The sequence below is a fragment of the Triturus cristatus genome, chromosome 4_1, assembly GCF_964204655.1.
Source record: "Triturus cristatus chromosome 4_1, aTriCri1.1, whole genome shotgun sequence".
Classification (NCBI taxonomy): Eukaryota; Metazoa; Chordata; class Amphibia; order Caudata; family Salamandridae; genus Triturus; species Triturus cristatus.
The window spans coordinates 265,878,936-265,895,986 of NC_140585.1; the positions used below are offsets into that span (position 1 = coordinate 265,878,936).

At 43.2% G+C, this 17,051-nt stretch overlaps 1 protein-coding gene across 4 annotated transcripts in view; it reads left to right on the forward strand.

The window, feature by feature from the left end:
* Positions 1–17,051, forward strand: part of LOC146854239 (uncharacterized) — a 107,844-nt gene that overhangs the window by 26,957 nt on the left and 63,836 nt on the right. For 2 of the 4 annotated variants that reach the window (XM_085650529.1, XM_085650530.1), the window contains 3 exons: positions 10,589–10,640; positions 10,748–10,848; positions 10,999–11,161. The exons of the other annotated variants lie outside the window; for them this stretch is intronic. In XM_085650529.1, coding sequence (XP_085506655.1) covers positions 11,117–11,161 — 45 coding nt within the window. In that variant the 5' untranslated portion in view covers positions 10,589–10,640; positions 10,748–10,848; positions 10,999–11,116. The remainder of the gene's footprint in view (positions 1–10,588; positions 10,641–10,747; positions 10,849–10,998; positions 11,162–17,051) is intronic. 4 annotated transcript variants of the gene reach the window in all.

Below are 17,051 nucleotides of genomic sequence, written 5' to 3' on the forward strand. Positions count from 1 at the left end.
TAATCCACCAGAACGAATATAAATCTCTTCTGTGGACCCAGAACCTCCATAGGACCAATGATGTCCATAGCCAGTTTAGTCCACGGAATCATTGGCACACTGACAGGAGCCAACGGAGCTTTGTGGAGAACTTTGCTTTTATCACTTCTCGCACAACTGACACACTCTTTAACTTTTAATTCTACCTTGGAATCCATTTTAGGAAACCAAAAACAGCTTCTCACTTTGTTTTTTGTGAGGCTCCTACCCAAATGTCCTTCATGGGCCAAGTCTATAATCTTGTTCCTCAAACCCTTGGGTGGAATGATTTTGTCCCCCCGATGTATGCGACCAGACATGAAAGAAAGTTCAAATCTCACCTCCCAAAAGTCCCTAACATGGTCAGGAACTTCTGAAATCTTTTCTGGCCAACCTTTGATGATGAGGTCTTTTAAAGTATCCATAGCCTTGTCTTCCTTCATGCCCTTGTCCCATTCTACATCTGTTAGAGAGGGTATGTGCATCAACAGGATGGGTACATCTAACGCTTCCTCAACATGGATATCCTTGAGTGGTAACCTTGACAGGCAATCTGCGATGACATTTTCTGGGCCTGGTAAATACTCAACTTTGAAACAGAAGTTTTCTAAACCTAGAACCCACTTGCTTATCCGGGGAGACACATTTTGTGCATGTCTAGACGAAAACATGAAAGTTAGGGGTTTGTGATCCGTATGAATAGTAAACTTTGTTCCCCACAGAAAAAATTTAAAATGATGCACCGCCTAGAAGCATGCCAACGTCTCCCTCTCAATGACTGAGTAGTTGCGTTCTGAATCACTCAAGGTACGGGATGCAAATGCTATAACCCTTTCTTCCCCCTCTCCTTTTTGGGATAACATAGCCCCCAACCCCTTGCTTGATGCATCCGTGGTTAAAATAGTTTTTCTTTTTGGATCAAACGACCCCAGGGCTGGTGATTCCAAAATGCGTTGTTTTATCACTTCAACCATTTCGCTGTGTTTCTTCTCCCAAACAAATGCAGTGCTCTTCTTTAGAAGATCAAGTATGCCATCACACAAGTCCGCAAAAGTTCTGACAAATTTGGACATGTATTCCACCAACCCAAGGAACGGTTTAAGCTCCTCCTTGTTCGATGGATGTGGGGCATCCCTGACTGCCTGAATTAAGCTGTGCTTGGGCCTAAACCCTTCCTTGGAGATGGTGTGCCCCAAATAGTCAACTGACGTGACCTTAACCTTACACTTATCTAGCTGCACCGTTAACCCTGCATCTGAGAGTCTGCGACACACTGTATTGAGGGTAACATCATGTTCTTCCTCTGTCTCCCCATACATTAGTATGTCGTCCTGGAAACAGAGAGTGTTCTTAACACCCTTAAGCACTTGCTGCATTATTTTTTGAAAAACAGAGGCCGCTGAGGCGAGCCCAAATGGCTTCCTTACAAACATAAAGGCCTCAAAAGGCGAAGTGAATGCCGTCAAAGGTCTCGACTCAGGATGCAGCTCAACCTGATGGTAGGCCCTGGACAGATCAATGACTGAAAAAAAACAAGCCTTGCCCATAGTACTTATCATTTCATTTATATTGGGGAGAGGAAATCTCTCTACCCAAATATTTTCATTTAATGAATGAAGGTCCACACATAGACGAATACCTTTTCCATTACCTTTAGACGCCAAAAGTAATGGCGCAAGCCATTCTGTTGCTTCAACGGGTTGTATGACTCCTATCTCACACAGCTTATCCAACTCCATCTTTAGCGTCTCTCTAAGGTGGAAAGGTACCGACCGTGTTTTGTGAACCACAGGTTTTGCACCCTGTCTGACTTTGATTTCATGTTGGAAGTCACGCAACTTGCCCAGATTCTCAGTGAAGAGTTCAGGAAACATAATCTGCAGATTTTTGTCACTGTTAGATCTATCAACCAGAATGACCTGGTTCTCCTTGTTAGGATCTAAAATAATTCCCAGCTCTCTCTGATGTTGCCATCCAAGGAGATTGGCACCACTCTCTACAATGTATACATTCCCCATCGTGGTTCTTCCTTTGAAATCGATTTAGCTACTCATCATGCCAACCAGGGGAATAGGATCTCTAGTGTAACCTTCTGGTGAGATATTAGGAGACTTTAACACTTCCTTACACCCACCAAGTGACTCTTCAAAATCTTTTACATTTACCAACGTGAAAGGTGAACACAAATCTGCATACACCTCTAGCGGTTTGCTATTGAACAGTACAACACACTTAGGATAGTTTTGTTTTCCACATGCAGCGCTATTCCTTACTTGAAACACATATTTTGCCTGAGATTCTTCACATGTACTAACCACACTGACAGTGTTGCTCACCCCTTCTCTGCACACCCTTGCTAGATGCCCCCTCCTATTACATTTTTTACATAGGACACTTCGCGCTGTACACATCGGGTTATTCGCAAGATGGTTGCTACTGCCACATCTAAAACATTTTAAACTATGCATTTCCTTATTAGATTTAGATACTAGAACATCTTTGTTGCCCCATTTGTCAGATAACTTAAGCACTTCACTACTCTTCTCCTCCACTTGTACTGATGCCACAACTTCTTCTTTTACTTTCATCTCTTTTACACATTTCGCGGTATGCTCAATAGATTGAGCAATCAACACTGCATCTTTAAGCGTTGGATTTTTTGCCAGCTATTGTTTGTACACCTAACTAATTGATCCCGTATGAGAGAGTCATTTAAGCCCCCAAACTCACATATCTGGGTAAGACCCCTTAGTACTGCAATGTAGTTACTGAGCGACTCACACTTCCCTTGTACTCTGCTGAAAAATTTATGACGTTCCAGAACTACATTGACTTTATCTCCAAAATGTGTTTCAAGTTTCATCAGTGTGATATCAAACACATCATATTCATCCTCATCTTCCACATCGGGTTCAGTTAGAGTTTCGTATACTTTGCGCCCATGAACACCCAAGTTATGCAGAAGAATGTGCTGTTTCCGCAGTGCTAAAAACTTCTCACCACCCATTGCAATCAAATATGATTCAAATAGTTTAGCCCAATCTTTCCAGTGAATCTCTGGATCCCCACAGTCATTTAAAAAGGACGGGGGCTGACTCATACCTGGCGTACCCATCACAAAAAAAATAATAGACTATAGTAAAAAATGAAAACAGTCAAGGAAGGCACTCTACAGAATACCCCACAACACACAGGCGTAGAAACACAGAGCAATTCCTTGGTCTACCCCAGATTGTTCACTGACATGAAACCAGTCTTGCAAATGGGCGCCAACGAAACTCCTCCTCAGAAATACTGCTATACCACAGAATAGTCTCAGAAATATTGGCCAAGCATGTCCCCCAAATTTAAAATCTTACTTAGGGCTGAAGAAATCCTCATAATGCCCCCAGCACGAAGTGGTGAAGATGATTGTTTCCTCTCCGTAGTACCTGAGAAGAAGCGTGAACACTGACGATATGCACACGACAAAGCTCAGTGGCGGTTGAAACGCCGGGCTTCTCACAGGAACTCACGCTGAGGGAGACATCCACAGGACAGCCCACCGCGATGACGCATTCAGGAAGGACATCCCTCTGAGGAAGCCTAAGCTGACGGCCCACACACGGCTGGGGCGCCGGACCTCCAGAGTGCACCAAGACCTTCCCGCGTAGAAGAACGGCCCTCGGTAGCTGGCGCGCCGGCTCCTCAGAGGAGGAAATTACTTCACAGGATATCTGCCGCCGGACCTCTGAAGGGAAGATTAAACCTCCTCCTTAAATCTAGCCAACAGGGACGTGGCTGCGCACTCTCCACACTCCTCCGTCAGGGAAGATTCAACCTCCTCCGAAAGTCCAGCCGACTGGGACATGACTGCCGCACACTCCACACTCCTCCGTCGGCCCACTGGAAGCAAGGATGACGCTCCACTGACACAGCACACCCTTACCAGGATATGAGTACAGGATCTTCTCATGATCCGCGAACTTCACTCAAGGTCAGAAATCCAACGAGCCCCAAAAATACCAAAGGCTCCTTGACCATTAGAAACGCGAGTTGGCTCAAATAAACAGCACAGCACCCTCTTAGATGCGCGATCACCGCGAGACTGATGGAAAGAAGCAAGAATTTCCAGCAGTGGTGCTACGAACCAGCTCTCAGCCCGGAGAGAATACACAGAGGGGAGATAGTCAGCTGCCCCCTTCACAGCTCGTCGCCAGTGTTGAAATTCAAAAGAAACCGCGACTCCAAAACAGGTAAGTCAAGAGTCTTTATTCTGACCATCCGCTCTCACTAAATCACAACAGAAGCTCCGACATTCTAAGTTGAACTCCCCTGGGGTATACCACTTGCAGGACAGGGAGGAGGAGGTGGAACATACCATAACAGAACACCTTATACTAAGATTGCAACACATATGTATCAAGCCATTTTCCCGTTCGCAAATGGGCCGATTCTCAGAATCGTCCCGTTTGCGAACGGGAAAACGCCTTTTGGGATGTATCATCCCAAAAGGGCATCGCAAATTAGAGAATCACAAAATGTGCGATTCTCTATTTTGCGATTGCATTTAAGGAATCTCAAATTGCGATTTCTTAAATACGATGTAGAAAGCACCTAAGTTGTGCGAATTTGGGATAAGAAATCGCAAATTACCCCCAACTTACAATTGGTGCTAATTTGAGAATTCTTTGAAAAAAGCACTTTTTTGCTTTTTTCAAAGTGCCATGTGGTGCACATACATGCCCTTTCAGAACCCTTGCACCCTTGAAATTGCGTGCGCAATTTGCGAGTACCTTTTGGGTACTCGCAATTTGAGCACGCAATTTCCATTCATTCCTATGGGCCTCTTGGCCCATAGGAATGCATTGGAAGAGATTCCTTAATTGCGACTCGCAAGTGAGGAATATGAGGGAATCGCAAAAAAGTTGTGAATTTTTATTTACATATCGTTTTGCGATTCTCAAATAGCGATTCTCTAAAAATCGCTATTTGAGAATCGCAAATGCATTCCTTCATACATATGCCCCAAAGTCACTGCGCAGACACGTTCGGAGTTAATTTTTTTCCACCTTATGAATAAGGACTTTAACATTAACTTTACCAGTTTTAATGACAGTGTGTGCCTTCCTGCCACGTACACTTTTTCAGTCTGCTTCCAGAGCTGCAGCTATCACAGGAAAATTATAGATTTCTTAGTCTGAAAAGAATAAAGGGCTGGCTGGAAAGCACCCGCTAAAGTACCCCATTTTAATCCCCTTGCAGTGAACACCACATATACATTTTTATTCAGAGGTATTTTTTCCACTAGCACTGGCCAGGCAGGGGCTATTTGATTGGCAGGTTACAGCACCGAAAACATTAGAACAAAATATGTATGCAAGTCAATTAAGCTTTATTCGGTACAAATTAATGACCATAAAAGCACAAGGGACAGACATAGTAAAATACAAAGGTCAAGTTACAGTGCATACTATGCATTTGGCTTGAGCATTTTCTGGTTAGATCCCGGAGGTATAGCTCGTGGCAATGCTGAACGCAGGCCTTTCAGACGGTTGGAGAAACAGCGGCAGTGAGATACATGACACTTTTGCAATGACCCACTGGCAGTTATTTGCCTGTTGATGTGTACACAAATAACGTATTTTTGTATAGCGCTTTTGCCATTACTAAGCACTTTAAATAACAGGTATTTCTGTTACCCTCCATAACTATCCTAATTTTTCCAACAGTAGTAGGATGGGAGGCTTATCTGACCTCCCCAGCATTTGGTCTCAGACATGGGCATTTGACTCCCTAAGTCATTGAGATGGAATACTTCTGTACCACACAGTACTGGTCACAGCTACTGATTACTGATCAGAGTAGCCTACTGGGTCGCACTGGAACAGAAAAATAGGCTTGGGCACCAAAATAAAAGTGGCCCCCAGTGTCAAACAGCTACAAACATGGACCATGATTGCAAATTGGGACAATTTAGAACTTGTAAAGACATGCTGTTTAAGTGTATTGCAAGGTATGGGGCACTGCATGAATATGAGCTTACTTCAGGCAATTTTTGTTTTAATATCATGGAAAAAAAATAAAAACCAGACCAGCAGACCACAGAACAGGCCCACAAACAGACACAAAACAGCCCACAGACTCTGCCTGATTGCCCTGAAGGAGGAGGAGAGATGATCTTGAGATGTGGACTGCTTTGTTCATTGGAAGAGGTCTGGTGTAACACAGGATGATGGGGCCCTCACAAATAGTGATAAGGAGGACCCTGAGTTTCCAGTAACTTACAGATCTTGTAGTTTTTAGAATAATGGGGGCTGTGTACTGCAGGGGCGTATTAGCCCCTGCAAAGAGCACTGTTCTAAGGGGTAAGTCGCAGGACCGGAAACTTTGGGTAAACCCCAGCCTTATGTAAGTTTGGTACAGGAATTTGACATTAGATTTATTTTCAATATGAGAATTGGTGGTGTACCCCTAAAGAGTTGCGTTGGAGTCTGGAAGTGCTTTCTCTATGCAGAACAAATCTGCCCCTCATGTACAGTAGGTACCCAAGATTTGCTCTTTTTCTGTTCTGCACTGAGATTTTGTCACAACTTACAAAGACTGCAGGATGCCAGGAGTCAGGAGCTTCTCCATCTGGGAAGAGAAATACCAGCGGGGATGAAAGCCTTCTACATAGCCTAATATGGTTCAGCGGCTGCTTAGTGATATCAAACCCTTATACTGAAAACTTGGAGATAAGATTTAGGCTCACAGCTATTTCTTTAAGAATAATAGTAGTAATGAGGAATACTTTTCACATAAAGCAAAACGTGACAATTAATCTGCCCCAGAAGTGATGTCACTTTGTTCCCGGGACTTCCGGGCTTCTGGGGGCCCTCACCAGCAGTGACATCACTTCCAGGGGGTCACAGGACCGTGTTGGGTCACGTATGTTGTAATATTATCCTGGTGACGTGCTAGTCACATGGTCATGATCCTAAAACGTGATTAGGATGCTGTCATAACAGGTACGGGCCTCACTGCCCTGTGTCTAGGGATTTGTCACATGCAAAATTGCAACACTCTCGGGGTGCACCATATGTGAGTCTCTAGCAAGCAAGCCTGGACATGTTCGGACAGCCGCAGTCATGAATCCTGGATGAGACAGATGGGAGGAATCCTCAATGAGAGGGTAGGCTAATACACACAATGGAACCCCACCCCCACTGTCACCCTAAGCCATCTGTCTTATCTTGGATGGTGCATATTTGACTTAAAAAGGTTGTTTGTTAGAAATTCATAATTGAATCAAGACTGCTTTGAAATGGACCCCAAATGCAGATGGCTGCTACTCTCCCCAAAGTGGGCCCATTGCAAAATGAACAAGCTGTACTAAGTATAAAATGAAGTCACAAGGCCACACACACAATCAGAAGCAGCCATCTGCTATGAAATGGAACCCAAATGCAGATGGTTGTTCCCCCTACCCAAAGTGGGCCCATCACATAATCAGCAGCTGACGCAAATTGCTTATTTTAAGTCTGTGGACAGAGGGCCCCGAGCAATATGGAGAAGAGCTTTGAGCTGAATTGCGGGGAGCATCCGGGTGATACAGGCCAACTTCTGCTGCAGGTAAAAACAATGATAATTTATGTAATTTCAATTATTTTTCTCCATTCAATGTGTTGCATAGCGAAGCCCAGTTTCTGCTTTTTATGGTCTGAAAATGTTTATGGTTTGAAAAAAAAACACGTGTCAGCTTGTAGTTTGTAGTTGTGAAAATGCAAAAGTGTCACTGTGTCCCCCCCAAAGTCGGTCGACGCAACGTTCAGAATGAAAGCTAATATGTGTAGTCCCGCACTGCTTACAGGGGATTATTTACAATATGCAGAGATGGTCTGTATCAGTCTTATGTAAAACTGTACATGTCGACAAGGCAGCCCCTGGTAATATCCAGCAATTATTAAAATGTGTGAGTAAAGTAGGGGTGTCAGATGGACAGCTATTTATTTTACCTGCGAGGGCTTAAGGACCTCTGTTGCAGTTTAGGGACGGTAGCTGAACATTGTTGTTTGTTTCATTGCGTTCAAGCATGTTCAGCCAACCTAACTCGGAGACAGCAGTAGGACCGTACGTTCGGCAAACGCTGGGTGACCGCTACGGAGGGCGCTTGTGTACTCCATGGTTGGTGAGAATATTGATTGCAGTATCGTTGAAAAAAGCTTCTCGGCTAATAGGAGACGGGATTACGCCTTGTGGCAGTTATTTTACAGTGCAATTTGGGCAACCATTTGTAGGGATCACGAGCCAGAGCCTGACATTCAAGTAAAGGCCATGTTGTTTTTCCTTACCCTTGTCCTGATGAAGCCCGGAAGGAATGGGGGCTGAAACGCGTCAACAGTTTTGATGGGAGTAATCCACTTGAAATCAAGACTTAGAATTGTATTTTGAGGCACATTCAGTAAATGTTTTCGGGAGGTGTAGAAACCTCATGTGCAAATAGGATTACCAAACAGTGTATTGCCTTGATTGAGGGTGCGAACACTGGCTTAAAAATGTGTGGGTACAGGCAACAAGATATATAATAATGTATATGTATATATATGTGCGATTGGTTGTGTTACTGTTTCTACATATCAAAATAATTAATAATTTTCACAAAGGAAGTCACTGTGGTATATGTGATTTTTGAAATTTCATAAATCGAAATGGGACAAAGTACCATTTATAGGGTAATTTGATGTTCCCTATGGTTAGTTAATTGATATAAGCCATTTTTTGTATAATGTGTAGTTTCTTAGCCCAGGGAATAGAGGGTGATTTGGGCAAACCCCGTTGATTTCATATCATCAGCATTTGCTTAGGAGGCCGCAGGCCGCATGGAAATCTGCGATTAAAAAATGTATAAAATAAAATCTGCTGTTTAATACATGGTTTGCCAGGGGTTAAAGGTCAGCAACAGGCTCTGAACTGGGCTGCAATGCAGGCTGCGACAGACCACGGCCTGAGGCATTGGTTGTGACAAAGGCCTCAGCATGGCGGTGAACAGGATAGGCACAGGGAGGCTGAAGGTTGGGGCTTGAGGGAGAGCTGACTCTATGGGCATAACTGCGTTAATTCCAAGTGTTGGAGCCAATGTGGTCGCGAAACAGCAACCTGTATAGACCATCTCCAAACAGCTGAAACTGTAAAGATTTCAAAAACGAAAGGGATGTGCTATTTTATTTTTTGTGCAGAAGACTCTAGCTCTTGAATGTTTAATGGTCTGTGTAATAGCACAAATTGTTCTGAGGTAAAATATGTATTGATTTTGAATATGCTTTGTGCAATTCTTTAAGGGGTTTAAAGATATAACGCTGTTGAATATTGACTTGTAATTGTTTGATGTTCTGTGTAACAGTAAAAATGTTGTGAGGTAAAATGTGTGTTGATTTTAAATATGCTTTGTGCAATTCTGTAAGGGGGTTTAAAAAGCTAAAGCAGCCGATGGGTTTAGACGTGTGAACTGTTTAGCGAAGTTTCAAAGCCCCAGCATTAATTAATTACCACTGGGGCGAAGGTTCAAAGCCCCAGCATTAATAAATTACCATTGGGGCGAAGGTTCAAAGCCCCAGCATTAATTAATTACCATTGGGGCGAAGGTTCTAAGCCCCAGCATTAATTAATTACCATTGGGGCATAGTTTGCTAAGAATTCCAGTTCGAGCAACTTTAAAAGATATATAAAAGGGAGAGAGTGTGTGTGTTTGTTTATAAAACATGGTTGCCAGTTGGAACTCTATTTCTTTCCTGAGATGTCTCAAGGCCTTTGTTGTGACTTGTTTCGCGCACGGTCGCTGGACCATGTTGTTTGTTTCATTGTGTTTCTTAGCTTCCAGGCCCCGTGGAGACCTGTAAATGTGAAAATGAAATCTGTTGTTTAAACCATGGGTTTGCCAGGGGTTAAAGGTCAGCAGCAGGCTTTAGAATGTATTTTCAAAGCCCTAATCGACAGACCCTAATCGGGCAGGAAGGACTGTGGGGGGTGAAATGATTCAGCGTGACAGAGGGCATGGCAGAGAGGGAGGGGGCAGCAGGTCGTATAGTGAGAGTTGAGCTATTTCCAAGGGTTGGAGCGACTGTGGTTTAGAAACAGAGCCATGTATACACCATCCCCAACACAGGCAACTGTAAGGATTTTTTAAAAAGCAAAAGGGTTGTGTTGGTTTATTTTTTGGGTAGAAGGCTCTAGCTCTTGAATATTTAATTGTAAATGTTTAATGTTCTGTGTAATAGTGCAAATTGGATTTAAAAAAATGTATATTCATACAGTGCTAAACAGGGATGTGTTGATGTTGAATATGCTTTGCACAATTCTGTGAGGAGATAAAAGATCCAGCGGAGCCCCTGGGCTTAAAAGCCGGACCTGTTTAGCGCCAGTTCAAAACTCCTGCATTAATTAGCCCTTCTGGCTATGCAGCTAGTTAAGAATGCCAGTTCCAGCAACTGTAAATTGTTTTATTATTTTGTGAACAACATGTCTAGAATTTGTTTTAAATGACTCAATCATCCTGGACAGGTGTTGTTTCTTAGAGCTGTTTTAAACCCAAATCTGTCTGCTCTGCACACAGGATCTCCCAGAATTTACATGGATCCAAGAGGAAACGGTTGAATTTCAGCAAGGTACAGATATTTAGAGAGCTATAGTTCTGAGACCTTTGCTAACCTTATTGTCTCAACTGCGCAGACTTTTTAAAAATAAATGTATTCTTGTGTGCATGTTTTTACAGGTTATGAGGCGGAAGTGCAGCTAGCTGTTGAAGAGCTCAAACAAATCTTAAAGAGTCTTAAGGGGCATCAGACAGCGTCCAGCATAATCTTGCTATTACAGGTGAATGAAGGGATGGCCTTGTTGTATACAGCTTGTTTAATGATTAGCCCGTACAGTCCAAAACCCCCCAAGATTCCACTGTGTCCTCAGAGAGTGTGCTAGATCAGGTTATTATATTGGAAATGTGACTGTGATTCTTTTTCTTCACAGTTCCACTGCAAGCACACAATTATGCCAAATCTCAGCAAAAGGTAGACCCCCGAGCAAAAGAGGTGGCCGGAGCCTCAAAAGACCTCGTTGAAAAAAAAGAAGTTGTTGGGCCCTATAGATGGACGGGCTACAAAAAAAGGGGTTCCACAAAGGAGCAAAGCAGGTGTGTTTTATAAAATGTATTGCCAAAGAACCCAATATTTTTTTTTATTTCAAGTATCGTGTTCATCCAGCAGTAAGGGCTATAAAAAATGTAAAGAAATAGTTCGACAGGCGGTTACAATCATAAGGTTGTAAAGAGCCGATCAGGCTTTTTTTTTTTTACTACTGTGTATTTTTTTTGTTTCCATCATAGAGCCAACACAAACAAATGGTGCCAAAGTTCAGTGAAAGGTTAAGCATACTTCGACGTTGATAAAGGACATCACACACTTTTAGCTAGAAGTGTAGATCTCAAAAGGTGCACACTTCCAGCCGCAGACACACAACAGCCAGGGTCATGTAAAAACCAGTATGTAGATCTCACGCTAAACAAACTAAAATTGAGTCACCTTTCCTTAAAGCTGAAGAAGAAACCCACGGTTATGGACCTTCAAACCGTCCTTTCAGATCTATCCTTAAAAAACACAATTATTGCCCAACCATGTCCTGTTAATCTTCATGAAGGTTAATGTTCACCATCTGAGAGGGTGAATGTTAATGAGCTACCCAGAGGATCCCCAAAACCGACTATAAATATCTCACATAGCCTTTGGGACGAGGGGCTTGAAAACCATCATCCAAAAGCAGACACCCCTATAAAAATCTACTAGACAAAGGGGTTGAAATCATTCATATGGACCAGGACCCGCATTCTGCATGTATAGGGCTTCTCAGGGGGCTAACTGGTGAGCCACAAGCGCATATAAAAACCTCACAAACCCTAGTTGATGAAGGGTTTGAAAACCATCATTCCCAAATGGACACATCTTAAGTAGGTACAGGGTTTCTCAAGGGCCTGACAGGAGTGCCATAGAGATCTGAAACACCAGCCGGCGCTGCAGCTGCTCACAGTGTTCCATCTAATGTAGACCCTGAGGGGCAGCAGTCACCTGTTCCCAGGTCCAGTGCTTCCAAAACCTCTACTGCACAGAGCTATTATGACCAACATTTAAATTCACTGTATCCTATGTCACTGATTACACCTCCAGGCGTGTACGATCTCACCAGCCCCGCATCAAGTGTAAAACCTCCATCACCCGCCTAAACATACCCTGACAGCAGTACAGGATGGAGCGGATGTCATAATCAGAGCTTTGAAACAGTGTATAGCGACGAGGCGTCCTCAGGGGCAGCTGGCGGATACTCTGCTGGGCGTTCGGATTGGGAACTGCTTTTTTGATCCCCCCAATTCCAGACCTTCAGCACAGTGTTAGTGGGGTAGCCAGAGAATGGTGCTCGGGGAGATTCAGGGTGATATATACCCCATCCCAACTGTCACAGATAATGCCTCGGAATATGGGTTTTTATCCCAAATAGCTGTAGTAGGGTCATATGTGAAAGACATGCACCAGGTTGTCAGAAAACTAAAATCCAATTCTCTCCAGAACTCTAAGGCCATAAAACTGTTGGATGGGTACGCTGTTATTAACGGCGTGCCAACGGACTTTTAATGCAACAGTTGCTTTTAACACAGTTGGCCCCACTGGTATAAACCCATGAGTTTAACAAGCTATTGGGTACCAAATTTGAACACTTGCACAGGCATACTCTGTTAAAGTCACAATATGTTGAAAACTGTGGTTTAGTTTTGAGATCCCTCAGGGAGCATGAGTGGCTAGATATGTTAACATCAGATGCAGAACTCTGCTCCTTCATTAAGAGCAATGAGTTACCCGAACATTTGGAGCCCCACAACGCCTTATTTGGGGGTCATACAAATGCTATACAGTTGTATAGTGCCGTGGGAGATGGTGTGAAAATACATTACTATGATTTCACGTGTCTGTATTAACCCTGGGCGTAGTTTGCGTAGCAGCACTACACATAGTTACGCGAAGTACACTTTGAACTACGCTCAGCTACGCAAACTGCGTAGTGTGTAGCTGTTAGCACTGTGTGCTTGTCTGCACTGAGCAATAATTGCAAACAGCATCTGGCACAATGCAAGTTATGATAAAATAAGTATCTCTGTCTTTATTTGCTAAAATGTCATAATCAGAGCTTTGAAACAGTGTATAGCGACGAGGCGTCCTCAGAGGCAGCAGGCGGATACTCTGCTGGGCGTTCGGATTGGGAACCGCTTTTTTGATCCCCCCAATTCCAGACCTTTAGCACAGTGTTAGTGGGGGTAGCCAGAGAGTGGTGCTCGGGGAGATTGAGGGTAATATATACCCCATCCCTACTGTCACAGATAATGCCCCGGAATATGGGTTTTTATCCCAAATAGTTGTAGTAGGGTCATATGTGAAAGACATGCACCAGGTTGTCAGAAAACTAAAATCCAATTCTCTCCAGAAGTCTAAGGCCATAAAATTGTTTGATGGGTACGCTGTTATTAACGGCGTGCCAACGGACTTTGAATGCAACGGTTGCTTTTAACACAGTTGGCCCCACTGCTATAAACTCACGAGTTTAACAAGCTATTGGGTACCACATTTGAACACTTGCACAGGCATACTCTGTTAAAGGCACAATATGTTGGCAACTGTGGTTTAGTTTTGAGATCCCTCAGGGAGCATGAGTGGCTAGATATGTTAACATCAGATGCAGAACTCTGCTTCTTCATTAAGAGCAATGAGTTACCTGAACATTTGGAGCCCCACAACGCCTTATTTGGGGGTCATACAAATGCTATACAGTTGTACAGGGCCGTGGGAGATGGTGTGAAAATACATTACTATGATTTCACGTGTCTGTATTAACCCTGGGCATAGTTAGCGTAGCAGCACTACACGTAGTTACGCGAAGTACACTTTGAACTACGCTCAGCTATGCAAACTGCGTAGTGCGTAGCTGTTAGCACTGTGTGCTTGTCTGCTCTGAGCAATAATTGCAAACAGCATCTGGCACAATGCAAGTTATGATAAAATAAGTCTCTCTGCCTTTATATGCTAAAATGCATATAGTCATTTCACAAAAGTGAAAATGATAAATTAGCAAGCAGTGAGAGAGGTGATGATTTTGGGATCCTCCCTAACCTAGGGAGAGAACCAAGCAGATGCCTTGAAAACAAAAAGCACATCTTCTTGAACGATTCAGTGGTGGTCCCATCCTCTTAGGACCACCCCAAGCACAGTTATTGGCAAAAATACAATCCCAACCAAAGGCCCTGCAAAGCATTATGGGACGAGATTAGCAGTGGGCAGTGAATATTATAGTATCCAATATAAGCCTAATGCAAAAGCTTCATGAAAGGGTTTCAATGCTTTTGCATTTGACGCGTGAGGGACATCTAGTAACGACTAGTGAAACTGCAGCTTGATGTAGTAATAATTTCAATGCTTTAGCATTTGACTCGTGAGGGACATCTAGTAACGACTAGTTGAACTGCAGCTCTTGGTAGAAATATTTTGATATTGGACACTATAATATTCACTGCCCACTGCTAATCTCATCCCATAATGCTTTGCAGGGCCTTTGGTTGGGATTGTATTTTTGCCCATAACTGTGCTTGGGGTGGTCCTAGGAGATAGGGACCACCACTGAATCGTTCACCAGCATGATATGCTCTTTGTGTTCAGGGCATCTGCTTGGTCCTCCCCCTAGGTTAGGGGGGACCCCAAAATCATCACCTCTCTCATTGCCTCGTATTTGCATTCACAGGTCACTTTTGTGAATTAGTTATATGCTTTTTAGCATGTAAAATTGCTGTATCAAAGCATTTGTGGGTATTGTTGATATTGCTGCTACGCGACGTTTTATAGCGCAATTTTTGCACTGTGCTAAGTGCATTTTGCGTAGTGCTTAGTAGTGCAAACTACGCATGCTCCGTGAGCGAAGCGTAGTACTACGCCCAGGGTTAGTCTGTATCCATTTGTGAACAGGATGATGTTATACTCCTTAGGCCACCCCAGCATCATATATAGGGACTTCAAAGCCATAGACAAATACTTTGGGTTAGTTAAATGTCAAGTCTACCCATTCCGGAGGCTTTTCCTTCCCCTTACCACAGTACAGAGTCGATGATAAGCTAATGTTCCCCCTGTGTTGAACATGTGCTGAAAGTAAAGAGAATAGCGAGTTCAGACACACTGAAAAGCAAAGGGTGCTCACCGGGACCTAGTGTAGCACTGAAGTACAAGCAGCCCTAGAGAAGGATACTGACTTGGAAAAATACACAAAATTTGACATTTTGAGAGGACTACAACCCAACTCTTTTTTGAGTATATTAACTTAATTCTCAGTTATATGCGGGAGTCATTGGGGTTTCTAGAATGATACATTAACAAGGCCTCAAAGCTAAAATTGGGGAGAAGATGTGGCCTAATGGCTAGAATGGTCGACCTCTTACCTGGGGAACTAGGTTTGAGTCTCGGCAAGGAATCTCTCCATGCCTACCATAATTAATGTGTCCGTCTGTAACGTACCAGGTGCTCATGTAAAGCACTTTGATACCTTCAGAGTTTGCACAATATAAAACTCTTTAAAAAAACATACATCGATGATCACTACTCATGAGGGTATATGCTTGAGATCCGAGTTTATCAAAGTCAACCCCATTAAACGACAGCAAGCCAAGCTGTGCCTCAATTCTTTATGGGTAAAATTTGCACAGCATTCAAACTTGTCAAACACAACCATCATCATAGATCCTGACCAACTGTTTAAATATCTTTTTGCACCATGTTATGAGATGTCCAACTCTGAGTGTAACGATGATGAAACCGCAGCGCTGTGTTGGAAATAAGCAAAAGAGTACCCCACAACTTGTAACAATATAAACAATATATATGCTCGTTTAGAACTTTACTGTAATGGATAAACTTCAACAACAGTGTCTGTATTACGATACTGACAAGTACATTGTACATTGTCAAGTTGACATCATTCGGTCCAAAAACCTATTCTTACAGAACTTCTAACAACGCAGTATGTATTAAATTCAAAGGCACCACCTTAAAAGTAAACAACAGTTTCAAAATCAATTTTGACAGTCTAAAGTATCTGTTGAACGAATACTCTACCTCGAGCGGCTGTGAAAATATTAAAACAATTATTATAAAACAATCTAGCAAGGCCGGTCCAAAAAATGGTGGGAAATTACAACCCAGCCATTGTATAAAACCTTGCGTGTCGTGTTTGATAAAGGGGTCCTGACAGAAGACCACAAAACCCAACCATACGGTTATTGAAGGTGGATTAGAGTCTTGCAACCCTGACAGTGGACATCAGGTTACAGCACCCGTTACCCGGTTGCAGCACCTGTTCTCTTGCATTTTAGCAGGCCCCTGAAATTGCGGTAAAAGCTTTTTTATAAAGAAACTATTAGAAAATTCTCCCAGTGTTTTATTCCAAGGCCATAACAATATGTGAGGGATCACGAACGACATCCACTGCCAGGCACCGGGTGAAGGAGCCGGCGCCAGCGCTCTAGGGAACTACATTTCCCAAAAGCAATGGCTGTCTAACATCAGACGCACTGTCATGCGTGACGTACAGCAACCCGGAAAAGGAGGAGAACCGGCAGGAGAAGCTGACGATTATTCGAGGTTTTCCTGACGGTTGGTGGCTTTGTTTCTTGGCAGTCCTTTTGGTATACCCGGTCGGGCAAGGGTGTCTTGCGGCACCGTTATATTTTCTTTGTACATCTTGCCCCAGCATGCATCGATTCTAACTCTCTCGGAGCGTCTTTTCAGTTTTGTTTTAAATCTGCATATTTCCCTGCATTGGCGAGCCAATTTTCTTTTAAGGTCTCATGTGAGGTAATATTGTTGCTTTGTTGATGTTGCATACACCTTTGCTCATTATTTAGGAATACATAAACCTGTTGGGGGCATTCTTTCTTACTTCCCTGTTGGCAAGTCCAATGCAGTGACTCATACAGGGGAGTATCTTTTGCCTCATTTTGATAT